The sequence below is a fragment of the Prinia subflava genome, assembly GCF_021018805.1.
Source record: "Prinia subflava isolate CZ2003 ecotype Zambia chromosome W unlocalized genomic scaffold, Cam_Psub_1.2 scaffold_31_NEW, whole genome shotgun sequence".
NCBI classification, from domain to species: Eukaryota; Metazoa; Chordata; class Aves; order Passeriformes; family Cisticolidae; genus Prinia; species Prinia subflava.
In genome coordinates, this window is record NW_026960608.1 from 2582461 (window position 1) to 2608606 (window position 26146).

Consider the following 26146-nt stretch of genomic DNA (forward strand, 5'->3'; position numbering starts at 1 on the left):
CTGTTTCTCCCTTTTTATTCCCTCTTCTCTCTCCCTGGGCTGTTTTTTGCTCTTAAATACATTTTCACAGAGATTCTATGCATGTGGTAGATGGGCTCAGCTATGTCCTGTGGTGGGTCTGTTTTGGAGCCTGTTTGACACAGGACAGCCCCAGGCCACCTCCCTCATATGCCACTCCTGCAGCCCCTCACAACTAACACCTTGACACCTACAACCTGCACAAGAATTTAAAGACAGCAGTTAAATGTATTCAGACCTTTGCTAACACTATTTATTCCACTTCAGTTGTAGGGCTTGTTTTGTTTTGGTTTGGTTTTTTCACCTTGATTTACTGACTAAACATGGCTCTGTAAAAGTCTCTTCTATAGCTATGAGCCTGAGCAAAAGATAATTGCTCTGTTATCTGATAAATAGATGTAGGAGGAGAATTATGTTGATCTGTGTACTCTTGGGTTTCTTGGATAGATGCTTATGCTGCTGTGAAAAAGAAATAAATATTAGAAGATTATAAAGTTCAGAATGTTTTCTCTGAGAGGTTAAAGGGGGAAATTATATTAAATTAGGCAGCCATTCGTGTTTGTTTTAGCTGGGAGGTTTTTTAAACTCTTGTAAGTCTCTCCAGTGTCTGTAAAAGACCGGCTAGAAGAATTGAAAGGTGCAGCATCAAGTTTGTCCTTTATATATCAGCAGATTCACTACGTAGGCTCTGTGCTGTGCAGGTGTGTCATAGTAAGAACAGGATCTCTGTCAGTGGCTAAAAGCAATAAGTGCTTTACTAGTTAAGTACTGTTGTAATCTAGCTTGCTCTCCTTCTTTCTCCAGACTCGGCACTTCACTAGCTTCAGAACAATGTTTTACTTGGCAGCAAAACACAAACATGAATAGTGAGAGTCCTGCTACTTCACAAAACTATACAGCCTCCATCTTGTAGAGGGACAGTTTAGCCTTCTCTGCCTTGTAGGGGGTCAACAGCTCCTCCCAATTTAGTGTTGCCTGAGAACTTGTTCAGTATATCATTGTCCTGCATTCAAGTTGTTTATGAAGGTATTGAAGAGAACTGGCCCTAAAATGAAGCCCTGTGGAACACCACTTGTGACTGGTCAGCAGCCTCATGTAACTCCATTTAGTACAAGCCAGTGTGTGATGTGTTTATCCAGCTGTGTGCTGAACATTTTATCTAGAAGGATACTGTGAGAGAGAGTATCAAAAGCTTTATTGAAATACCAAAAGATTACATCAACTGGCTTCCTTTGATCAACTAGGTGGGTTATCTTGTCATAAAAGGAAATTAAGTACAACAAGCAGGACTTTCCCCTCATGAACCTGTGCTGGCTGTGATCAGTGACTGCATTGTCCTTCAGGTGTTTTTCAATAACTCCCAGAATATTCTCTATAACTTTTTTAGGCACTGAAGTGGGACTGACCCTCAACAAACCATGAATAGCTATGATTAAACTAGATACCAGATTTTTCTTGCTGATCTAGTTTATTCCATGTGACTTAAAGAAGTTATGCTCAAGGTAGCTAGCTCCTCGAGCTTTGTATTATGGATGCATCTATAAGGGCACTTATAATGTATGCATTCAAATAAAATCAGAAAATCAGCACCTCTGCAATTTTTCCTTGGGAATAAAACATACTGATCATTCCATTTATTGTCATACTGACTATTAGTCAATATATTCTTGCTGCTTTAAATGATCATGTAATTCTACAGGAAATAGAGAAAAGGAGAAGAACTGAAGAAGCATACAAAAATGCTGTGACAGAACTGAAGAAAAAGTCCCACTTCGGAGGGCCAGACTACGAGGTACAAATTCTGCTTTTGAAATTTTTAAAAATGCTAAGGCTTTTGAAGATTAGTTTGTTTCTCAACAGAGTGTGTATGTAAATCAAAGTCTTTGTGCAATGTGTTCATGCCACTTTTTCTGCCTTGGAAACTGAAACTAAATGAAGAATCTCAATCCTTCAGTGTTTTGAGAATACAAGTGTCTTCACCTTGAGTTTCCTATTCTACTTTTGTCTAAAGCATTTTACTTTCAAATATTTTTGCTGACTTCTTAATTATTTTTCTTGTACATTTTATACTGCTCATTTGAAAGTTGTGTACTCTTACATTTTAATTAGTCAGCTGTCTAAATATGTAATGCAAATATGAAAGCCCTGACTGCAGAGGCAGTCCTAGAATCTGAAGTTTAATTTGAATTGATTTTTAACTTGTCACTGCCACTTAAAATGTGTTAATAAATTCAACTATTTTAGGTTCTGCTTCATCTGTTAAATGGCATATTTTATCAACTTCCTCCTCAGTTTGATTAAAGTCTGAGTCTCTTAAACTGCCTTCTGAACAATAATGTAAAGTAATGCACCTATAAAGCAGTTTGCATAACTTTTAAGGACTCGATTATTTCATTTATGTTAAGCAGGTTTCTACTTACAAATTGTAGCCTGAGAAATAGTATTAATATGTTGAGATATTTAAAGGGTATTTGAGCTTATGTTCTCAGTTGGGGCTAAAGCACTGTAAAAGAAAAAGATGGATAGGAGGTTGGACTTTGTCTACCTGGTTATGAACCCAACTGCTTCTCCCAGATATCTCTGATGTAAAGTAGATTTTTGAAATTTGCTGGACTAGTTTGTTTTACAATACAATAAAAACGGTAAACCTAGTTTTCCTAAATTACTATTTTACTTAATGGACACAAGTTTTTAATAATTGAATCAACTCTACCTGCTGTTTAATGTTAAACTCTTCTTTCCAAGAATTCTCAATAGTGATCCACAGGATTTTGTCTTGTTGTGCTTTGAGAACATATCTGAAATCCACCCTAAGGCAATGGAATACTTGGAAGGAGTCTAAATACACAATTATGATAATATATTTACGTATGGTAAACATTTTTAAGAGAAGATATCTGTTAATTAAAATCTAAATCTCATATCAAAGCATATTGGCACTTACTCAGTCTTCAGTTTCCTGGGGTATTTGCTTAAGTATCCTTAAATTGTACTTAAAGGAAATAACTTCCTTTAACAAGTAGAGTTTTCAGATTAATTCTAATATATGAATATTGGTGAAAATATTTAAGGTCTATGGAAGAAATTTCCTTCTTTCAGTTATATGCATAATACATAAATAGCTATTTCTAGTATTGAACTTAAGTAGAGCTCTCATGTCTCCAAAATCTTGAACTAGTTTTGTTTCTTATGCTCTAGGAGGGTCCTAATAGTTTGATTAATGAAGAAGAATTCTTTGATGCTGTTGAAGCTGCTCTTGATAGACAGGATAAAATGGAAGAACAGGTATTGATAGTTGAAAAATGTGTTAATGATGGGCACTTCATGGAAGGCTTCTGTGACTTAATCAGTGGGGTGCATCTCCTGAAACTCTAGATATTTTAGACTGACACTTATAAGTGGGATTTGCTATATAATATTTACAATTAAATATCATTGTTTAACACTAATTTTGAGAAAGTGACTTGACAGCTTGCATAGAAAAGGATAGTATAAGTGTTAAGATAATTGATTGTCTCTGGTTTCTAACTCCTAAATAAATGTATTAGTCCTGTATAAAACTTATCTTTATATGTAAGTGATGCCCTGGGAAAATAAGAATATCTAATGATGCAGCTATTTTTCAAAACCTAATTATTGCTCTGAGGTTTCTTTTAACTGTAACAGTATGTGAAATAGGAAAGACAGTTCTATTGGTATTGAGTTTTGTTTAAAAATTGTGTAGGCTCTGGCTATTTCTCTAATTTCTTGAATATACTTCAGTGACAAGGATCAAAAAGGGATGTGTGTGATGAAATACATAGACTATGAGAAAATATAGTAGTGTATAAAATGAGGGGAAATAATAAAGTGGTGCCTCCTTTGTCTTAAAAGGTTTTTGGCTTATGAATATAGTCAATACAATGACTTGATTAAGAATTATAAGACTTTCTAGTGGACATATAGTACCCAACAGTTTATCTATGTTGGGGTCTCTTAGGAGAAGGTAAAAATTTTGAGTTACTGTAGTACTACTACATGGATGCAACATCTGTGATGCTGCCGATCCGTTTTGTTTTACCTGGAAATATACCTTGAAGTATAGATAAATGGGTAATTCTGTCTCCAGGCCCATTTGCTTCCTGAGAACTCCAGTGGGATGACAACTTCATGTCTGTCATGGACAGCATTAGTTGTAGCCACTATAAAGATTGAAGGTGCCTCACTCTCACAGTCCATCCAGTATCAGCTGACTACCAGTAATTAAAGTTATTTTGTTGCAGTCCCAAAGTGAAAAGGTCAGATTATACTGGCCAATATCCTTACCTACTGGAGATGCATATTCTGCTGTGGGGACTCATAGATTTGTCCAAAAGGTAAGATATTTCTCATGATTTCCTCTGTATAATTGGCTGACTTGTATTTGTATATATTTTATATGGATAGGTAAGATTTTTTTTTAATTTTTTAGATGTTTCTAGAATAACTTTCAGTTGTTTACTCATTTTTAATTGAAGTAGCTGGAATTTGAAAAGGACTGTTTTCTGTCTTGGCTAAAAAATTCATGATTTCTGTATCTATTTAGAATACTCAATTTGTATCAAGCTTGTCAGTTAGAGATAATAAAGAAAAAAAAAAGAACTTGCTAACCTTGATGCTTTTAAGATACCTTCACCAAAATAATTTAATTGGTAGAATAGTCGCTTGCATTAGGTTCAATTGACTTCTTTTAGTGTTACTTGAAACACTATGCCTTTTTTAGGGCTACACTGGGAACATAATACATCATAGGTGCATGAAATCAACATTCGTCACTGTGCTTGCTTCTTATGGTGCTTTTGTTTTCATTTTCTTCATTATCTTGTGCTTGCAAGTTGGTACTGAATGCTCTGTTGTGTCTTTGTTCTGATTACTTGGTTTTTTCTTTGTCTGTCTCTGTTAGCCCTGTAGTCGCTCTTCCTCCATGTCTTCCATTGATCTAGTCAGTGCCTTTGATGTTCACAGATTCAGCACCCAGGTACTGTATTAATGTGTAGAGTGGGGGTTGTGTATCTTGGCTGTATTTCATCCTCTTCTCTAGAACCTGGGATTTTTGTTACATAAATCACTGTTTACTCTGAACTAGTATGTTGAGACAAAAACAAGTTATCTATTTTTATAGTAAATGGTTGTCTTTTTACATTCTGCTTGCATGCGTCACTTGTGCAGAGGCCCAAATCTTGTGAACTCTTGGACTGATTTCATCAGCTTTAATAAAAATACCCACAACTTGAAAATTTTGCATTTCTGTTTATAATAAAGTGATAAAATAACATCTAGTTTGTGTGGGCTGGAGATGGTCTTTGCTTCAAATTGAATAGTGTTTCTTGTTTTTAAATCAAAGGTTTAATGCTGTCTTTAAAATTTGTCACTCGTAATAACATTAAGACACCAAATTTTAAGGTTCTCTATTACAATTTTTTACCTCTACAACTAGTTTTATTACCAAAAGGTCATAAAGGATGTAGTTAAAAAATGAGATTGTGGATATGAGAACTTTTATTGAAGAGTTCCAATATACTCAATTATGCTTCTGAAAATGTCTGACATCCTGAATAAGTAAGTAAATTTCACTGTAGTGACATATTCCAGTAATGTACAAAATTACTCTAGGTGCTTGCTCTGAAGAACATAGTTTAAAGTTGAATTAGATAAGTGAATTAATGTGTTTGATCTTTAGTCTCAAAAAAAATTCATTCAAACAGCATTCAGGCCATTACTTTCCTTCTGCTGTGATGCATATGATTGTGAATATGGGGCTTCCTTCTGGGGTCTGTTGGCTTGGGGTTTGTTTTTAAATTATTAACTAACACTGTGTAAGGCCTCAATAAAAGGACTTTACAGTGGTTCATGTACTCTGGGTTAGATACACAGGAGAAATACTGACCAGATATTCTCACGAGGTCAAAACAAGACAAAAGTTTACTGGCAAACTTTAGAAAAATCAGAGAGCTTTGGCAAAAGGTTTACTACAGCATCCAATCAACATAAAACACTTCTCTCAGCATTAATTTGGTCCATTCAACTTAGCAAACTTTAAACCTGTGCAATGTTAAATTACTCAAAATCTTCCAAGAAGAGGGAATTAGAAGAAAGAAAGAAAAGATATAGAAAAGCATGCATATAGCTACCAACTCTCCTGGGTTCCAACAGTGTTCAGATAGAAACTCTAAGAGGAAGGCAGGGTCAAGACATGCTGGCCTCATGGTCAACCTTAAATACCCCTTGGCCTTTGTGACCCCTCCCCCCAGGTGGAACTTCTGGCCACTCAGAAGCTGGGTTCGGTGAGAGTGGAGCTCTGCCTCCAGTGTTCCATGTTTGGCACTACTGCAGGGCTGGGATACTGGCTCTAGGGATGGGGAGTGGGGGGCAATTCACTGTCTTGCCAGGGCAAGGCCCAACCTGCCCCTCCCCCACACACACACACGCATCCCAAAATGTCTTGAGACATCCATCTTTCCAGTCTCTGACACACTGCAGCCAGCCTGCTTTTTCGTATAAAAGGAATGGATTTTTCTTGTGAGTAACTGAGCCTGGACTCATACTACCTGCATACCTTGCCACCAGCTTCATGAGCAGAACCCTAACAATTAAGGACTTGCTTATTGGACTAAAATCCCAACACTTGCCTTGACTTATTGCAGTCAATTAATTTCTGGAATTTGAATTTTTTACAAGGGGAAAAAGTATGCTGGTCATATTGCACAACACCAATAGGCTGATCTACTGGTACTCCAGTCACATTAATAATTCAAGTTTGGTTTTGTAGGGGAGGAGGGAGGAAATCAAGTAATAGAAAGCAAGTTTGATTCTAAAGACAGAATTCATTGTCTATCAGGCTGCATTGCCAGTTCAATGTAAGGGAAACAGTTATTCAAATATGTGAGTCTTCTCATTTTCACCTCTTAGGTCTGTGATAACACTTGTGAGTCCATATGGTAAACCTGAGTATCAGACCACTAGTGTGGCTGAAAACCTAACCAACTTAAATCTGAGACTGACCAGGTCCTTATCGCAATAATGCTAATTGACATTAAAGATCAGGGTCAAATGGACTGGATTATGGGGTCAAGGTATTGCACTTTCTATGGACTGGATTATGGGGTCAAGGTATTGCACTTTCTAGCAGCTGTAGGGATTATACTATGTAGAAGCTACTACCCAGTGTCTTAGGATGTGGTTTCAAGTTAACTGACTTCAAAAAGAATGATCCTGCTAACTTACAAGAAACCTACTCTTCTCTGCCCCATTCTTCCCCTGTGTTTTCCCTAGAACAAACTTGCTAGTTCATTAAATTGCTTCACCTGCTCTGGAGCTTCATTGCTAGTGAACAAGCAGGTGGAAGACAACTGAGAGCATGAAGAGAAAAGCAGCACACCTTTTGGTGACAACCTGCTGTAGACATTATTAGGATATTGTCCTCTGTCCCCAGGCTGAGGATTTGGCTTTTGGAAAGGCAAGATAAATCTTGATTCTGAATAACTGAGGCTTGTTTCTAGACTTCATTTATATGAAGGGAATCTTAGTAACAGGTCAAGTGGAAACTTGCACCTTTGCTTTTAAGATGGAGATGCATAAACATTCTGACAGGAGCTGGTTCTTCAATGTGCATTGAAAGGCATTGGTTTGTCTCTGCCAGCTGAGTGAGAGATTGTGGGCTTAAAATGCTGCAAATATGTTGCAAATAATTTTCTCCTTTTAGACTATTGTTGTTGGGATGGTCACGACACAGAGTGACACCATGAAAATTCAGAAGGCTTCTTTATTATGGCTGCATGCTTTATACAGTTTTTACAGACCTCGAGGGCAACTTCTAATTGGTTAATAGCTTTCTTGTTAATTATTCTATTGGTTAATAAAAGACATTTCACTTGTCTATCAAATCTATCTGTTCTTGGATTCTTTACATATTTTCTTTACTGACTCTCATGGGACAAATACCTTGTTATTACAGGTACACTTATTTTTCACCCTCAGAATAGATTGTTGTGTTAAAGGAACTCATTCTCTAAACAGCTTCATATGGGAACTTACAGATTACCTGTTAGCTGCACTTAGAAGAAATGACAGGCTAGCTTTCTACCCTATTCCTACAGACTATCAGATTTTAAAATAGATTGAGCTCTTCTGAGGGCCTTTTAAATAAATATCTTCCCATTTAATGTTAAGACCAAGGCTGCATGGAATAGAAGTATTTTTGCAGATCATTCCTGTAGTCTGCCAGGAACCCAGAGGTAATAGTGTGGTCTCCCCACTGGGAAAGAAGCTGTGAATATTTGTCCTAGTTTAGGACAAATTTAGGGGAAAATTCCCACAACTCCCTCCCCCACCACCGGGTTCGGGAGGAATTTCCTCAGAGGAAAAAGTGGAAAAAACTTGTTTATTGAGAAACAACGAAAAAACACTCCCCAACACAAGAAAAACAGTCCGAGATGACAACAAATGTTTTCACCAGTCCAAGAGAGGGTGAGCAGTCTCTGCTGGGGAGGGTGCCAAAGCTTCTTTCAGGTGCAGACTCCGGGGGGTTTTCCCTTGATGTTCCTGAATCAGGACCCGAAGCAGGTCCGATGTCTTCAGGGAAGGGAGGAAGGAAAGAAGGGGAAACACAAAAGCAGAAAAATGGCAAAAAGCAAGCAAAAAGCAGAAAGCAAGAGAGCAAAGCCAGCAAAGCAGCCTAAAGCTAGCAGCAAGCAAGCCAAAAGCAAGCAGCCAGGGGAGGGGCTCAGCTATAGACAAAACAAACTGGGAACATGGGAACAGGAAAAAAAACCCCACGATTTGGGATACAAAGCATGAAAATGTCCTGTCACCCCAGGACATTCCACCCCTTATCCCATATCGTGAACATGTTACTGAACACAAAAAAAACAACTTTCTTCTCACTTGCTCAAACCTTCCACACTTACACATTTCCTTCCATCTTACTTGCTCAGACCTTTGACACTTTCACGTTTCCTTCTGTCTCATATCTGTATGATCTAACATACAGACAATGGTGGTAATGCTCAGCGAACAATGATATCATCCTACAATCAGATCTCCCTGAGGTACACAACAGGTTGTCCCATCTTTCTGCATTATCCACCAGGTATAACCTGGTCCTTGAGCAAAGACAATCCCACGAATGGGTTTGCCTGTACTCAAGGCAGGATTAATCCATACTGTCTTCCCCAACAAACCTCTGACATGGGCCACTGGGACTTTATCTCCATCTACTATATTAAGGGACTCAGACTGGGCAGGACCTGCTCGGTTGGTGGAACCTCGAGTGTTAACTAACCAGGTGGCTCTTGCTAAATGCTGCTCCCAGTTCTTGAAAGACCCCCCCACCCAATGCTTTCAAAGTGGTTTTTAACAATCCATTGTACCTCTCCACTTTACCTGCAGCTGGTGCATGGTAGGGGATGTGGTACACCCACTCGATGCCATGTTCCCTAGCCCAGTTGTTAATAAGATTATTTTTAAAATGAGTCCCATTGTCTGACTCAATCCTCTCAGGAGTACCATGCCTCCAAAGGACCTGCTTTTCAAGGCCCAGGATGGTGTTGCGGGCTGTAGCATGAGACACAGTGTAGGTTTCCAGCCATCCCGTAGTGGCTTCTACCATGGTTAGTACATGGCGCTTGCCTTGGCGGGTTTGAGGCAGTGTGATGTAATCAATCTGCCAAGCCTCCCCATACTTGTACTTGGACCACCGCCCCCCATACCAGAGGGGCTTCACCCGCTTAGCCTGTTTAATGGCAGCACATGTCTCACAGTCATGGATAACCTGAGAAATGCTATCCATGGTTAGATTCACCCCTCGGTCTCGTGCCCACTTATAGGTGGCATCTCTACCCTGGTGGCCTGAGGCATCATGGGCCCATCGTGCTAGGAACAGCTCTCCTTTGTGCTCCCAGTCAAGGTCTATCTTCAACTCCCCTATCTTTGCAGCCTGATCTACCTGCTGATTGTTCTGCTGCTCCTCATTAGCTCTGCTTCTAGGGACATGGGCATCTACATGGCGAACCTTCACAGGTAGTTTCTCTAACCGGGTAGCGATGTCTTTCCATTCTTCAGCAGCCCAAATTGGTTTTCCTCTGCGCTGCCAGTTCGCCTCCTTCCATCTCTTCAGCCATCCCCACAGAGCATTGGCTACCATCCAGGAATCAGTATAAAGGTAAAGTTTTGGCCACTTCTCTGCTTCAGCAATGTCCAGGGCCAACTGAACAGCTTTGAGCTCTGCGAGTTGACTCGATCCACCTTCTCCTTCGATAGCTTGTGCAACTTGTCGTGTGGGGCTCCATACAGCTGCTTTCCACTTCCGGTTCATCCCCACAAGGCGACAGGAACCATCAGTAAAAAGAGCGTAGCGTGTGTCTTCTGCCGGCAGTTGGTTATATGGTGGAGCTTCTTCAGCACGGGTCACTTGCTCTTCTCCCTCTTCACCAGTGAGACTGAAGCTTTCACCCTCAGGCCAATTTGTAATTACCTCCAAAATCCCAGGACGATTTAGTTTCCCAATTTGGGCGCGCTGTGTAATGAGGGCAATCCACTTGCTCCATGTAGCATTGGTAGCATGGTGGGTGGAGGGAACCTTTCCTCTAAACATCCACCCCAGCACGGGTAGTCGAGGTGCCAGGAAGAGTTGTGCCTCGGTACCAATCACCTCTGAAGTGGCTTGGACTCCTTCATACGCGGCCAAGATTTCTTTCTCTGTTGGGGTGTAGTTGGCTTCAGACCCTCTGTAGCTCCGACTCCAGAATCCCAATGGTCGGCCTCGGGTCTCCCCAGGCACCTTCTGCCAAAGGCTGCAGGACAGGCCATGGTTCCCGGCTGCAGAGTAGAGCACGTTCTTCACCTCTGGTCCTGTCCTGACTGGGCCAAGGGCTACTGCATGAGCGATCTCCTGCTTGATCTGGGCAAAGGCTTGCTGCTGTTCAGGGCCCCAATAGAAATCATTCTTACGGGTAACCAAGTAAAGAGGGCTCACAATCTGACTATATTCAGGAATGTGCATCCTCCAGAAACCTATGGCACCTAAGAAAGCTTGTGTTTCCTTCTTGTTGGTTGGTGGGGACATAGCTGTGATTTTGTTGATGACATCAGAAGGAATCTGGTGCCATCCATCTTGCCACTTCACTCCCAGGAACTGGATCTCCCGAGCAGGTCCCTTAACTTTACTCTTCTTAATGGCAAAGCCAGCTTCCAGGAGAATTTGGATGATTTTCTCTCCTTTCTCAAACACTTCTGCTGCTGTGTTTCCCCACACAATGATATCATCAATGTATTGTAAATGTTCTGGAGCCTCACCCTTTTCTAGCGTAGTCTGGATCAGTCCATGACAGATGGTAGGACTGTGCTTCCACCCCTGGGGCAGTCGGTTCCAGGTGTACTGCAAGCCCCTCCAGGTGAAAGCAAACTGAGGCCTGCATTCTGCAGCCAGAGGAATGGAGAAAAACACATTAGCGATGTCGATTGTGGCATACCACTTCGCTGCCTTGGACTCCAGCTCGTACTGGAGTTCCAGCATGTCCGGCACAGCGGCGCTCAGCGGTGGAGTCAATTCATTCAAAGCACGGTAATCCATGGTCAATCTCCATTCTCCTTCAGATTTACACACAGGCCAGATGGGACTGTTGAAGGGTGAGTGGGTTTTACTAACCACCCCTTGGCTCTCTAACTCTCGAATCATCTTGTGGATGGGAATCACAGCATCTCGATTTGTTCGATACTGCCGCCGATGCACTGTCGAGGTGGCAACAGGTACCCGTTGCTCTTCTACCTTCAGGAGTCCTACTGCAGATGGGTTCTCTGACAGTCCAGGCAAGGTGTTCAATTTCTTAATGCCCTCTGCCTCCACGGCAGCTATTCCAAAAGCCCATCTGAACCCCTTAGGGTCTTTGTAATAGCCATTCCTGAGATAGTCTATGCCCAGAATACTCGGAGCCTCTGGGCCAGTCACAATTGGATGTTCCTGCCACTCCTTCCCAGTCAGGCTCACCTTGGCTTCCAACAGGGTCAATTCTTGTGATCCCCCTGTCACACCGGCAATGGAAATAGGTTCTGTTCCCTCATGTTCTGACGGCATTAGGGTACACTGAGAACCGGTGTCAACCAAAGCTTTATATTTCTGTGGCTCTGATGTGCCAGGCCATAGAACCCATACTGTCCAAAAAACTCGGTTTTCCCTAACCTCTTCCTGGCTAGAGGCAGGGCCCCTCTAAGCCTGGTTATCCTTCTTTCCTGAGACATATGTCTTGGAGGTTCCTTCAAGGGGATCGGACAAGTCATCATCATCATTATGCCTGACAGTTCGACTACGGGCAACTGGAGCTGCTTCCCTTTTCCTACCTTCCTTCAATTCACACACCCGTTGTGCCAGAGCAGCAGTAGGCTTTCCATCCCATCTCCTCATGTTTTCTCCAGACTCACGTAGGAAGAACCACAACTCAGCTCGTGGGGTGTACCTTCTCTCCCCAACAGAGGAACGTCTGCGTTGGATACTAGGGCCTCTAATTTGTACAGCTGAGATTTGGAGGAGGTCCTCCTTAATCTCTTCCCTGAGTTTCTTACGACTTTCCTCTATTTTATCTTCTAATTTCTGCAGTGGTGTTTCCACAGCTGCAATTCTGGCATGAGTCGGGCCATGTACAGCATCTGCATATGCCCGAAGCTTCTTTGCCATATCGAGCACAGTCTCATATACCTCATCCCGCTTCATTATTGCTAGAGCAGAAGCGTATTCAGGTGGCCCAAGGCGCACAAGTTTCCTCCACATTACTGGTGTGCACGGTACTAAGTCCAGATTCCTAGTTGTTATATCATCTGAAAAAATGATCTCTACCACTGCCATCTCCCTCAGGCGTTGGATCCCCTGTTCTATGGTCTTCCACCGTGTCTGCTGAAGATAAAGGTCATCTGCACACAGGTATCTTTGTGCTACGCTGTCCAGGACCCGTTCCCAGAGGCTGTGAGGGCTAGCCCTCCTCATCATGCCTTGGTCGATGACAGGATCATGTGACAGGGATCCTAAATGCCTCGCTTCAGTGCCATCCAGAATGGTAGCCTCCCCTGCCGCATCCCAAAGGCGGACTAGCCAACTAATTATAGACTCATCGGGCTGTCGCCTATAATCCTTCCTTAGGCCTCGAAGGTCCTTCAGGGAGAAGGAATCAATATTGGCTCTGGAATCTATGCCACTTGCTGTGGTCTCTGATTTTGGTGATGGTCCTTCTCTTGGATCATCATCATCCTTCACCCTTCGGTCAGTCTTGCTTTTACACTTTCCACCTTTTGTATTTGCAGCAACAGCCATTGGTTGGGGCTTACTCTCTGGTTTAACTACTGGCCTGGAGCCTGGGATGTTGGCTGCAGCCAGAGTGACTGGAATAGTAACTAATTTATCTCCCTGTTCCCTTTCCTCTATCTGCTGCCCTACAGTATCTAGCAGGGTGCGATAAGCATGTGCCAGGGCCCAGCTCACTGCAATGATCCTTTCCTCCTTAGTGTTACCATGGCACCTCTCTTTCAGATACTTTACCACCTCAGCTGGGTTCTGAATTTGTTCAGATGGAAAGTCCCAGACTACAGGATCAGAAAACTCCTTTAAAATTTGGCCCATATCCTCCCATTTCCCACGCCACTCAGAATTCTTCACCCTTGGTTTCACTCCTAAATCAGGAGTCTCACCAGCCCCTCTAGAAATCTCAGCCTTCATCTTATATAAACTGCAGACAGTATAAAGAAAGCTTACTAAATTAAATGCCAGAAAGATGGTGTCCTTGGCAGTCAGGGAGGACCAAACATTTTCTAATAGAGATGTAAACAATTCGGAGGAGAAGAAGGAGAGCAAAGGCTGAAAAGCCTCCTCCCCTGCTTCTCCCCTAACAGAGTACACAACCACAACCATGAACCATCCATTCCTGGAAACGATAGCAACATTTTTATAAACCTCTTGCAAATTATCACAACCAAGCCCAGCCCGATAAATATTCTGGTTAGTGCCCCACGGTTACAAAAGCTATGCATCAGGGACAATATCGGAGCTATTGCTGGATAAGAGAATAAACCTAACGACCAAAAAGGTATTAAAACTTCAAAGAACCCTAATGACCAGAAATAGAGGCAGGCTTTCACTCCAAATGACATTATACCTTCAAAAAGAGACATACCAATATGCCCACAAAACAACAGAAACCAAAATATTATTACAATAAAGTTTTTTCCACTTTGTATGATCGCCTCCCCGTACGGGCCACCAAAAATGTTTGTCCTAGTTTAGGACAAATTTAGGGGAAAATTCCCACAACTCCCTCCCCCACCACCGGGTTCGGGAGGAATTTCCTCAGAGGAAAAAGTGGAAAAAACTTGTTTATTGAGAAACAACGAAAAAACACTCCCCAACACAAGAAAAACAGTCCGAGATGACAACAAATGTTTTCACCAGTCCAAGAGAGGGTGAGCAGTCTCTGCTGGGGAGGGTGCCAAAGCTTCTTTCAGGTGCAGACTCCGGGGGGTTTTCCCTTGATGTTCCTGAATCAGGACCCGAAGCAGGTCCGATGTCTTCAGGGAAGGGAGGAAGGAAAGAAGGGGAAACACAAAAGCAGAAAAATGGCAAAAAGCAAGCAAAAAGCAGAAAGCAAGAGAGCAAAGCCAGCAAAGCAGCCTAAAGCTAGCAGCAAGCAAGCCAAAAGCAAGCAGCCGGGGGAGGGGCTCAGCTATAGACAAAACAAACTGGGAACATGGGAACAGGAAAAAAAACCCCACGATTTGGGATACAAAGCATGAAAATCTCCTGTCACCCCAGGACAATATTGACTTGGTGCCTAATGTGGTACCTGAAATAGGTTCAGGCTGGCAGCAACCAGCAGGTAGATTACAGTTTGGACAGATAGTATGCACAAGGCAGTTGTAGGCACTGCAATTACTTAGTCAAATAGAAATAATTGCTTGTTGGTGATAAACAACATTCTTTTTCCTCTGAAAGCTGCAATGATAATACCTCTCCTTTCCCAAACCTAAGGGGGAGCTGTCTGAAAGATGTATTAGCAGGAATGAAACTTTACTGGGAGAAGTGAGGGAGAGAAACAAACTAAAGATGCCTTTCAAGTTTTCAGAGGAAGTCAGGGGGGTCAATGCTGAACAATTCCAAAGGCCTTAAACTGTTTAGATTGTACTTAGGTATGATTCTTGGGATTGTCCTGTGCAAAGCCAGGGGTTGGACACTGTGATCCTTGTGGGTCCTTTCCAACTCAGGTATTCTCTGATACTCCTGTCAGTGCCTCATTCTCATCTTTCTTTGCTATTCTCCTCCTCCCTCTGCATTTGGCATAAAGCAAAAAGCAGCAAAATACAAAACAATCACATACAAGTTGGCTTTGTCCTGAATATATTAGGAGCTAGGGGAGAAGAAAGAGACCCTGAATATGTTACAGGTAAAGTTGCAAGGGCATAGCAAGGATTCCTTCCTGAAAGAAGTGTGACCTAGAGCTAAAAAAATAAATATTTAAATAACTCACATTCTTACCTGGCTTGGCTTGTACTGTGTCACTGTTTGCCTGGAAAAAAAATAATTAGAAGAATATTTGGTAGGAAACCTGTTAGTAAGTAGCAGGAAAAGATGGCCTGTCTAAAAGCAGAAACAAATCTTGTGGGTGTCTATACTTCATTATAACTAAAAAAAAAAAAAACTTAAAGAAAACAAAGAAAACTCCCAAAACTGGACTGATAACTTGGTTTATGTAGAGAATTCTATAGTTAAAATTAGATAAAGGAGCATTTCTGTTGAAAGGATTTTCTTTTATGTTGTACTTTGAGGCTTTTGACTTGATTCAATTACTTTTTTTCAAGTTGTACAAAAACCACCCATAGGTTTCTGGCTATTAATCTTGTGATTATACAGTTCTTAGGCTAATCTATATGTTGGTCAGTTGGCTAACCTTTGCTTGCAATACATTTCTTCTTTAAAAAAGCAATTTCTACTGATTCAGGAAAATAGTGTCAACTACATGGATTTATTTGATGTGATGAGTTTTATTAGTCACCTATTTCTTGGGAAAAAAATATTAAATTGTTTTGTGCACATGTAAACATTACACAGCAATGGATAATTTAGCTTTTTGTCTCTGTTTTTATTTGAGGGAGAATAGGAATTGGAAATGGGGAGACAGACACAAAAGAAATATATAACAAGACTGTAGAGTTAACATAAAAATTCATTTCCTGTCCCACCCCCCATTTTCATGCACATTATTTGGAAGGAAAAAAAAGTATTCACATAGCTTGATAAAAATGTATCAAATATTTGACCTTTAAGAAAAACATACTTAGCTGTCTAGCTAAGTATTCTTAAATGAGTATTTCAAAATAGTGGATCTCTGCATCATCATAATTTTTTTCAATGTAAGCATTTCTGTTCTGTTTTTCTAGTTGGCAACTGTGCAAAGATGCCAAACAGAATAGGCATGCTTTTCTCATTACTATTTCCCTCACTGCTGTTTCAATATAACTTTTAACAGGCATTTACTTTTTTTAGAGCTTGTTTGTCTGTCTCCCCTCCCCCCCCCAATCTTTCTAAATGCTCTTCAGTAAATATTGTCTTTCAAGTCCTACGATGCGCTGTAATTCTATTTGGAGGTACCAGAAGTAATTTCCTACATGCTGAAATAAAACAGTCTCAGGTAGGAATAGTGAGTTTTGACAGTTTAAAGGTACAAAGGAAGGATAGGGAAGAACCCATAAAAAATTAAATTGGAAGTTGAATCAAGAATTTGGCTTTTGTTTCTGAAGGCCACAAGTACCTGCTTGATCTTAACCTGTAATAGAAGGCTCTATTGTCCAAGTTCAGCTCCTGCACAGGATTTGAAGTATTGACTTATGGCTTCCAATACTGTACAGTCACCTGCCCAAGAAGATGAATGGAATTATTTTAAAATGTGTAATTTTTCCTTTAAAGGTGGAAGAGATGGTACAAAACCATATGACATATTCCTTGCAAGAAGTAGGAGGAGATGCTAATTGGCAGCTAGTGGTAGAAGAAGGAGAAATGAAGGTAAGCATTTGTTTTGCTTAATTGATATAAGATGATATGCTGTGAAGGCAGATATTTTTATTCTCTTTGAATACTATTACTGAGCAAGTTATGCTGTTTAAACTCCTCTCTGAGAATAGCATTGTTTAAGTTAGGACTGGAGACCATACGAGCTGCAGCTTCTAATATATTCAGCAAAATCTTATGCAGCACTTGCAATAGCTTTGTCTTTACAGATTCCTTTCTCATTTTCTCCTACTTAAAACTTCCGATCAGCATGGTGTACTGTGTTGATTTGGCACGGCCTGGGTTTTGGTACCAGGAGAGGGCCACAGAATTGGCTTCTGTGAGAAGTTGCTAGAAGCTTCCATCATGTCCAACAGAGCCACTCTGATGGCTCTGAAGATGGACATGCTACTGGCCTAATTAGAGAGGTTAGTAATGCCTCTGTGATGACATATTTAAGAAGAAAATCAAAACAGTGCATATGCAGTTTTTTCCAGGGGTGGTAGGGCGCCGCTGCCGGGGCCATCCCGTTGCAGCACGCAGTAATGCTTGCGGCTGCTGCCATCTTGGTGCAGCCTGTGGCAAGCCTTGCCTGCCTGACTGCCCCTAGCCAGCTGCACCACAGGCAGAAGGGCAGGGGTGACAGTGGTGGCTTCTCCTTTCTGGTGCACCACATGAAGAGAAGCATTAAATAGCGCCAGTGCTGTGGCAGCTGCCACTGCCCACTCAGTGGCGACGGGGCCACCTGGCCAGTGGTGGAAACATGGCAAACGATTCCCCAACATGGAACCTAGATGAGATGAATCTCTTGGCACTGCAGGATCCTGAAATAATCTTTGAATTGGTGGAACTTGTTGGCAGTACTACCTACAGGCAACAGTTTTTCTTCTAGTCAGAGAAGAGTAGGAAGTGAAGACATGTGAGGGAGAACATCATGGTGGCACTAAGGTCAGTGGAAAAAGAGGGGGAGGAGGTGCTCCAAGCACCAGAGCCAGGATTCCTCTGCAGACCATGGTTAAGACTATGGTAAATAAGCTGTCCCCCTGCAGCCCATGAAGTCCCCGGGGGATGCAGAGATCCACTTGCAGCCTGTCAGAGAAGTACTTATGCCAGAGCGGGTGGGTGCTGGAGAAAGCTGTGTTCCAGTGAGAGACCCAAATACAGAGAGAGGGCCCCTGCTCCCAGAGATAGAGAGAGAGAGGGCCCTTGCTTCCAACGTAGAGTAGCCCTATCCTTCAAAGACTGCACCCCATGGATGGGTGACCCACGCTGCAGCAGTTTCGGAAAGACTGTTTCCCCATGGGAAGGACTCACGTTGCAGCAATTTCAGAAAGGACTGCTTCTTGTGAGGTTGGAGCCGTGCTGGAGTTCACTGTCTCCTGTGGGAGGGACCCCACGACATAGCAGGGGAAAGACTCCTCTCCCTGAGCGAGCAGAAAAAGATCTCGGGTGACAAACTGACCTGAACCCCCACACCCTGTCTCCCTGTGCTGTTGGTGGGAAAGAGGGAGGGGCTGAGAGTGATAAAAGGTGTTTTAAAGCTGTATTTTACTTCTCATTATCCTCCTCTGACTCTATTAATAATAAATGTACCTTAGACCTTTAAATTTGAACCTGTTTTGCCCTTGGAATGTTTTCTCCCAATTTTCATCTCAACTCATGAGCCCTTAGTTAATTTTTTCCCTCTCCTCTACCCAATTGAAAGCAAAAGAGAGCAAGCAAACGACTTTCATGGGTGCCTGGCATTTGGCCCGTGTCAAATGACAACATGTGCAAATTCAATGTATGAAAATCTTATTTGGTAGCAAATTACTGTTGGTAACTCCACTGTGCTTGTACACATTCTTGTGCATAGTGATAAATAGGATAGCTTAATTCAGGACGGATAGGCAGGGCAGACGATAGGGGGGGTGGTATTGTATGTAACATAGGGGCTGGAAGGTATGGAGCTCACAGTCAGCAGTGGCACAGTTGAGACCCTTAGGGTATGGATCAAGGGACAAACAAAGCATGGAAGTCTGCTATAGGCTACCCAGTAAGAATGATAACACTGATGAATTATTCTTTAAGGGACACTTCTAAGTCAACCACCCTTGTCCTTATGGGAGACTTCAACTTGCCAAATGTTAACCACACAGCTGGTGCAAACATGTCCAGGAGATCCCTAAAACACCTGGATGACAACTTGTTAATCATTTTTGGAGTAGAGATTTTTCAAAATACTGGTATTTTCATGTGAAGTGCCTTGCAACAATATCTGCATTGGTAGTTACCATAGAACACTGACATGGCAAATTATTCATTTGTTAGTCTTCTGGGTAAAGTTTTATCAAAGCTGCTGAAATTTAAATAATAAAACATGAACAGTTTTGACAATTTCTCTTCATTTCTTTCTTTTTATTTGACCACAGGTATACAGAAGAGAGGTGGAAGAGAATGGAATCGTATTAGATCCTTTGAAAGCAACACATGCTGTTAAAGGGGTAACAGGGCATGAAGTTTGCCACTACTTTTGGAATGTTGATGTTCGTAATGACTGGGAAAGTAAGGAATTGATTCTTAAGCTTTGCCTGTTTATCCTCAAGCATATAGTTTATAACATTGACCTGATATCTGTGCTTGTTTACTGATGGATTTTTATTTCCCCTCCCCTTAGCAACAATTGAAAATTTCCATGTTGTGGAAAATTTAGCTGATAATGCCATCATCATTTACCAGATGCATAAGGTAATAACACTTCACCTGTATACAAACCTCAGTGAGACAGTCCAGACTACGTGTTCTAATCTATTCTGAAATACTTTACCATCTTAACAACTTAAAATATTATCCAGAACAACAGTTTAGAACAACTTCTCTATTGAACTGCAACTTTGTAAATTTATCAAACTTGGCTTGATAGCGTAATTGTTTGTGTATCTGTCTGATAGAGTTTGTAATAACAAATCAGGACTGTTTTTAATTTCCTGACTACATGGAAGAAACCCCTACCCCTGTATCATACATTTTGTTGCAATAATGCAAGTTATTGTTGACCACAATTACTTGACATTCTGTATTTGCATTATGAGGTCTTATAATTCCTGGTACATTTGTTCTTTTAACTTCATTGTGGTTTTTCACCCCAGGTAGTTCTGATTTAGCTTTACTAAAATGTTCATTTGACTTATAACCCAATAGCTATAACCTAACAGGTTCTAAAAAATTGGGAATGAAGTGTACACTCTTATCTTTAATCTTGCATGATTTTGAGTATTAGTATATTCAAATATTGAAACTTTTTTTTTAACTGGTAATGTGGTTATCTTAAAACCGCTTGAACAGCAGACTGATTTTTGAACAACACAATTGTATGAACTGTATAGTGTTGTGGTAAAAGCTAGACTTTTTGCCCATATTGAGTGTCAGGAAAATGCTTTCTGTACAGTTTTGCTTTATTTTATGACACTGCTTCTGTAGCATTCTCTTAGATAATACCAATTTACCATATCTATCTCATTAAAGTAGTAACTTCTTGAAATAATATTTGTTATAAGTATTTCTTGTACTCTCTCACCATATTTATGGAGACATAAATAACTGTAGATGCTTCTATTTATACTTAACCACTAGTTCAGTTTATAGCTTACAAGTATTAATTACAGTGTAAACCTGAGACTGAGAGAACAGGAGAGGAAGTGCCTCTTCCTGGTTGCCTACTGAAAATGTCATTGCAACTTGGCTCTGCCTTTCAAAGACCTTAAACTTTCACCTTAAATTTTTAAAATTAAGTATAGCCATATAGCCTGTTATACATCTGTACAACACCTGTGTTCTGCTTGAGTTTTCAAAATTGCATGAAATGACTAACTTGAATAAACTTTTTTACTTAAATAACATGACTGACCTATTTTGCCTTGTTTGTTTTTTTCCTTTATCTAAGGATAGTAAGTACTTAATTTGCAAAACTGGAAAAGCTTATATTCAGGTGTTTCTCTGCAGAGAGTGTGGCCGGCTTCTCAAAGGGATGTGCTGTATTTGTCTGCCATCAGAAAAATACCAGCATTCAGTGAAAATGATCCTGAAACCTGGATCGTTTGCAATTTCTCGGTGGAACATGACAGTGCTCCTGTAAGTATTATTTTCATTCTGTCAAGTTCTTCTTTAAAGATGCCATTTTTCTATTATGTGGTATGATGCTCTTGCAATACTGGGGGGAGGGGGAGAAGGGAGGTATGCAAAAATACAGTTTGTTTATACCAGATGATACAATGATCTGATTAAAACATTCTGAGCCAAAAACTTTCTTACCTTATCTCAATAGTTGGCAGATCTAAGGTGTTGCAGAAAAAAGGAAGCAAAATTTCTGGTGAAAACATTTTAAAGAATTGAGGTTCCTTGGTATGGAATTGAATAAATAACACTTCAATATTGTCAGACATGGGGATAGGCTTGTATAACTAGATATGGAATCTGTTAAACCTACAGCTTACACAGTTCTGCCTTGGTTCTGTCAGATAGTAGCAATGATTGTTTTCTCTGTAGTGTTTCTGTGCTGAATACTATGCCATTGCCTGCTTACAAGGGAAAAGTTACTAGCTGATATTTGTAAACACTGATGCATTATTCTTTAGATGTTTCCTTACTTGTCACAACAATCGAAATAATTCATTGTATTAAGCAAGCAGAAACTTGAGTTTCAGACGTTTCAGTTTAACCCTTTCCCTACTCACCATGTACATTTCATTTCATTCACATTCATGTTATATCCGTGTAGTGCTAGAATGCAAACTCCCAGAAACATAACTTTTGGAGTACCTTACACTTTATACTAAATTAAAATGTTAGCATTTGAGTATGCTGAAAGAAACCTTGTTTGAAGTTTACAAATGTTTCTTTTTCTTTTTTTTTTTTTATAGATGAACAATCGTTGTGTTCGTGCCAAAATAAATATTGCTATGATTTGTCAGACTTTAGTAAGCCCGCCAGAAGGGAACAAGGAAATAAGCAGGGACAATATCCTATGCAAGATTACATATGTAGCTAATGGTAAGTCTAAAATTATTTAGTATGACATTAATTATATGTGTTAATTCCTGGGAGCTAAATACTGGGGAACAAAAAGGTTGATGCAGTTTTCTGTTAAATTTATATGTAGGACCACACTTGTGGTCTTCATGGTCAAAAGTACTCAAATTAATGTGCTACATTAATCAGTGAATGGGATCTTTCATTGTGTGGCATTTTGAGAGCAATAAATGAAAGTAATGTGTAGCTCAGTCCTAAGTACAGAACCTTGGGATGGAGGAGGGGTGGGCAGAAGAAATATCTGCAACTGCCATGACTTGGCATAAGCTTTAAGTTTTAGTAATAATCAGGGGGTTTTATTCATGCATTACTATCAATTTTTTTACACAATTCATGTTTGTGAAAGGATGTTTGCAAACTATAGTACAATGTAGTCTACAGTTTTCTTTAACTGACAGAATCTTTGATATTGACTGCAAAGTTAGCAAAACCAAACTTTTTTGTTGCTGTACCCAGTATTCAGCAGTATATTATAGTATTGGAACCTCATACCTATTATCTCCTCTCCTGTAGATCCAAAATACTTTGAGTATCTCACCTGCTTATTATTTTTGACCACCTATTACATAGCTTATTAAAAAAATCACAATCTGAAAATTGTGTTCAGTAAATCTTTGCCATATAGGAGTGATACAACCTGTATTAAATCCTGTACAAATAATACCATATGATGTTAAACTGGGGTAAGCTCCTTTGTTTCTGGTTTAGAAGTTTCACAATTATTTAAAAAATATATCTTCATTGAAAAATTCTGAACTGTGATTATATGGGAAGTGGCATCTTTTTCAGCAAAGTATTTGACCTGTGAATTTAAATATATTTTACAATCAGAACAAATTTTGCTTGAAGTACTTTAAAAATAATTTGTAAGACATTGGCTGTGTAGCAACTCTGCAGGCAAATGCAGCAGTTATTGAAAAGTTAAAGCTTGACTTTTATTTTCTTTGAAATGAGAAGTAGCTTGAGTCTCTCTTTCCATTGTTTTTTGGAAGTACTTAAAGAATATCATCTTTCATTTGGGCATTCCGCAAAGCCAACACACCATGTTTAATGTTTTCTAAATAGTAGCACTGTAGAACTGGACTAAATTAGAGTAATAAGAGTAGACAGTGCATCAATACAAGCTGTAAGGGTTTAAATTCTGCTGATTATTCTTTCCTGGAACTTCAGAAAGAATTACAGAAATACAAAATTAAATTTTCTTTTCTAGCTTTCAGCAGATTTGTTATATTTCAATGTCTGGCTTACTGTCTACTTCTAGTGAACCCAGGAGGATGGGCACCAGCATCAGTGTTGCGGGCAGTGGCAAAACGAGAATATCCAAAATTCTTAAAGCGTTTCACATCATATGTGCAAGACAAAACAGCAGGAAAGCCTATTTTATTCTAGTATTAGCAGGTATACATTCATTTTTTTTAATTCTTGATTCACTATTGTAAATATTTAAGGCCAAAAAGAAGTACGTCATCCAGAAATGTCTTTCTAGCATGACTTCAGTGCTTAGAATTATTATATGTAGATGGTTACAGGCACTTCATGAGGGATTGGTAGGGTAGACGATGTGGGGGGGTGGTCTTGTATGTAACAGAAGGGCTGGATGGTATCACAGAATCACAGAATTAGTCGGTTGGAAGAGACTTTCAAGATCATTGAGTCCAACCCATGTCCTAACACCTCAACTAAACCATGGCACTGAGTGCCACATCCAGTCTTTTTTTAAACACATCCAGGGATGGCGACTCCACCACCTCCCCAGGCAGGCTATTCCAGTACTTTATTACTCTCTCTGTGAAAAACTTCTTCCTAATATTCAACTTATATTTTCCTTGACGCAGCTTGAGACTGTGTCCTCTCGTTCTGTCAGTTGTTGCCCGGAGAAAGAGACTGACCCCCACCTGACTACAGCCACCTTTCAGGAAGTTGTAAAGAGCGATAAGGTCACCTCTGAGTCTCCTGTCCTCCAGGCTAAACAACCCCAGCTCCCTAAGCCGTTCCTCATAAGGCTTGTGTTCCAAGCCCCTCACCAGCTTCGTTGCCCTCCGCTGGATGTGCTCAAGCATCTCAATGTCCTTCTTAAACTGAGGGGCCAAGAAGTGGACACAGTACTCAAGGTGTGGCCTCACCAGTGCCAAGTACAAGGGAAGAATGACCTCCATGCTCCTGCTGGCCACACTGTTCCTGATACAAGCCAGGAGGCCATTGGCCTTCTTAGCCACCAGGGCACACTGCTGGCTCATGTCTAGCTGGCTGTTGACCAGTACCCCCAGGTCCTTCTCTGTCTGGGCGCTGTCCAGCCACACCGTCCCCAGCCTATAGCGCTGCAAGGGGTTTTTGTGGCCAAAATGCAGGACTCGGCACTTGGACTTACTAAACTTCATCCCATTGGACTCTGCCCATCCATCCAACCGTTCCAGGTCTCTCTGCAGAGCCCTCCTACCTTCCAACAGATCAACACACGCTCCCAGCTTAGTGTCATCTGCAAATTTCCTAATGAAAGACTCAGTCCCCTCATCCATGCCATTAATGAAGATATTGAATAAAACAGGCCCCAGCACAGATCCCTGAGGGACACCACTGGTGACTGGCCGCCAGCTGGATGCAGCACCGTTCACCACCACTCTCTGGGCTCGGCCATCCAGCCAGTTCCTAACCCAGCAAAGAGTGCTCCTGTCCAAGCCATGGACTGCCCGCTTATCTAGGAGTATGCTGTGGGAGACAGTGTCAAAGGCCTTGCTTAAGTCCAAATAGACAACATCCACAGCCTTCCCTGCATCCACCAGGCAGGTCAATTGGTCATAAAAGGAGACCAGGTTGGTCAAACATGACCTACCCCTCCTAAATCCGGGCTGGCTGGGTCTGATACCCTGGCCATCCTGTAAGTGCTGCATATCTCTCAATATAAACTGCTCCATAACCTTACCAGGGACTGAGGTCAGGCTAACTGGCCTATAATTACCAGGATCCTCCTTCCTACTCCCTTTGTGGATGGGTGTCACATTGGCCAGCTTTCAGTCATCTGGAATCTCACCAGTGAACCAGGACTGTTGGTAAATGGTGGAGAGTGGCTTTGCAAGCTCATCTGCCGGCTCCCTCATCACCCTGGGATGGATCCCATCTGGGCCCATAGATTTATGAATATCCAAACATCTCAATAGTTCTCTGACTGCCTCCTCTTGAATAACGGGGGGACCATTCAGCTCCCTGACACCATTAACGAACTCAAGAGGACAATTGTCCTGAAGGCTAGTCTTCTCACTAAAAACTGAGGCAAAGAAGGCCTTAAGCACCTCTGCCTTCTCCTTATATACAGTTACTAAGTTCCCTCCTTCATCTAATAAAGAACAAAGGTTGGTCTTACCCCTCCTTTTATCATTAATATATTTGTAAAAACATTTCTTATTATCCTTTACAGAAGTTGCCATTCTAAGTTCAAACTGAGCTTTGCCTTCCCTAATTCTTTTCCTACATGTTCTAGTAGCCCCCTTAAATATTTCCCAAGAGGCCTGACCTTCCTTCCAAAGATGATACATCCTCTTTTTGTTCCTAAGTTCCTTCAAAACCTCCATGCCCAGCCAGGCTGGACGTTTGCCTCCTGGGCTCCTCTTTTGGCACACAGGGACAGTCTGTTCCTGTGCCCTCAAGATCTCTCTTTTGAAGCATGTCCACCTTTCCTGAACTCATTTGTTTTTAAGGACTGCTTCCCAAGGAACTCTTTGGATAATCCTCCAAAATAGGCCAAAGTCTGCCCTCCGAAAGTCCACTGTAGAAGTCTTAATTGATATTCCTCCTGACTTCACCAGTTATCAAGAATTCTGTAATTTTGTGATCACTGTGCCCCAAGCGGCCTCCAACCACCACATCTTCCACCAGCCCATCTCTATTTACAAACAACAGATCTAACATAGTCCCTCCCCTGGTGGGCTCACCCACCAGCTGTGACAAAAAGTTTTCCTCCACACACTCTAAAAATTTCCTGGACTGCCTTTTTTTCTGCTGTATTAAGTTCCCAGCAGATGTCTGGCAGGT

At 41.1% G+C, this 26146-nt stretch overlaps 1 protein-coding gene across 7 annotated transcripts in view; it reads left to right on the plus strand.

Annotated features, from left to right (window-relative positions):
- The window catches only part of LOC134564987 (ceramide transfer protein-like), a 191684-nt gene that overhangs the window by 160160 nt on the left and 5378 nt on the right, over window positions 1-26146 (plus strand). For 3 of the 7 annotated variants that reach the window (XM_063424335.1, XM_063424330.1, XM_063424333.1), the window contains 10 exons: window positions 1718-1810; window positions 3217-3303; window positions 4281-4373; window positions 4940-5014; window positions 16973-17068; window positions 19465-19597; window positions 19710-19780; window positions 21035-21163; window positions 21952-22081; window positions 23331-23518. In XM_063424335.1, coding sequence (XP_063280405.1) covers window positions 1718-1810; window positions 3217-3303; window positions 4281-4373; window positions 4940-5014; window positions 16973-17068; window positions 19465-19597; window positions 19710-19780; window positions 21035-21163; window positions 21952-22081; window positions 23331-23509 — 1086 coding nt within the window. In that variant the 3' untranslated portion in view covers window positions 23510-23518. Of the gene's footprint in view, window positions 1-1717; window positions 1811-3216; window positions 3304-4280; window positions 4374-4939; window positions 5015-16972; window positions 17069-19464; window positions 19598-19709; window positions 19781-20975; window positions 21164-21951; window positions 22082-23330; window positions 23519-26146 lie in introns of those variants that run through there. The other 4 variants (XR_010083730.1, XM_063424331.1, XM_063424332.1 and 1 more) reach the window with 4 other exon arrangements.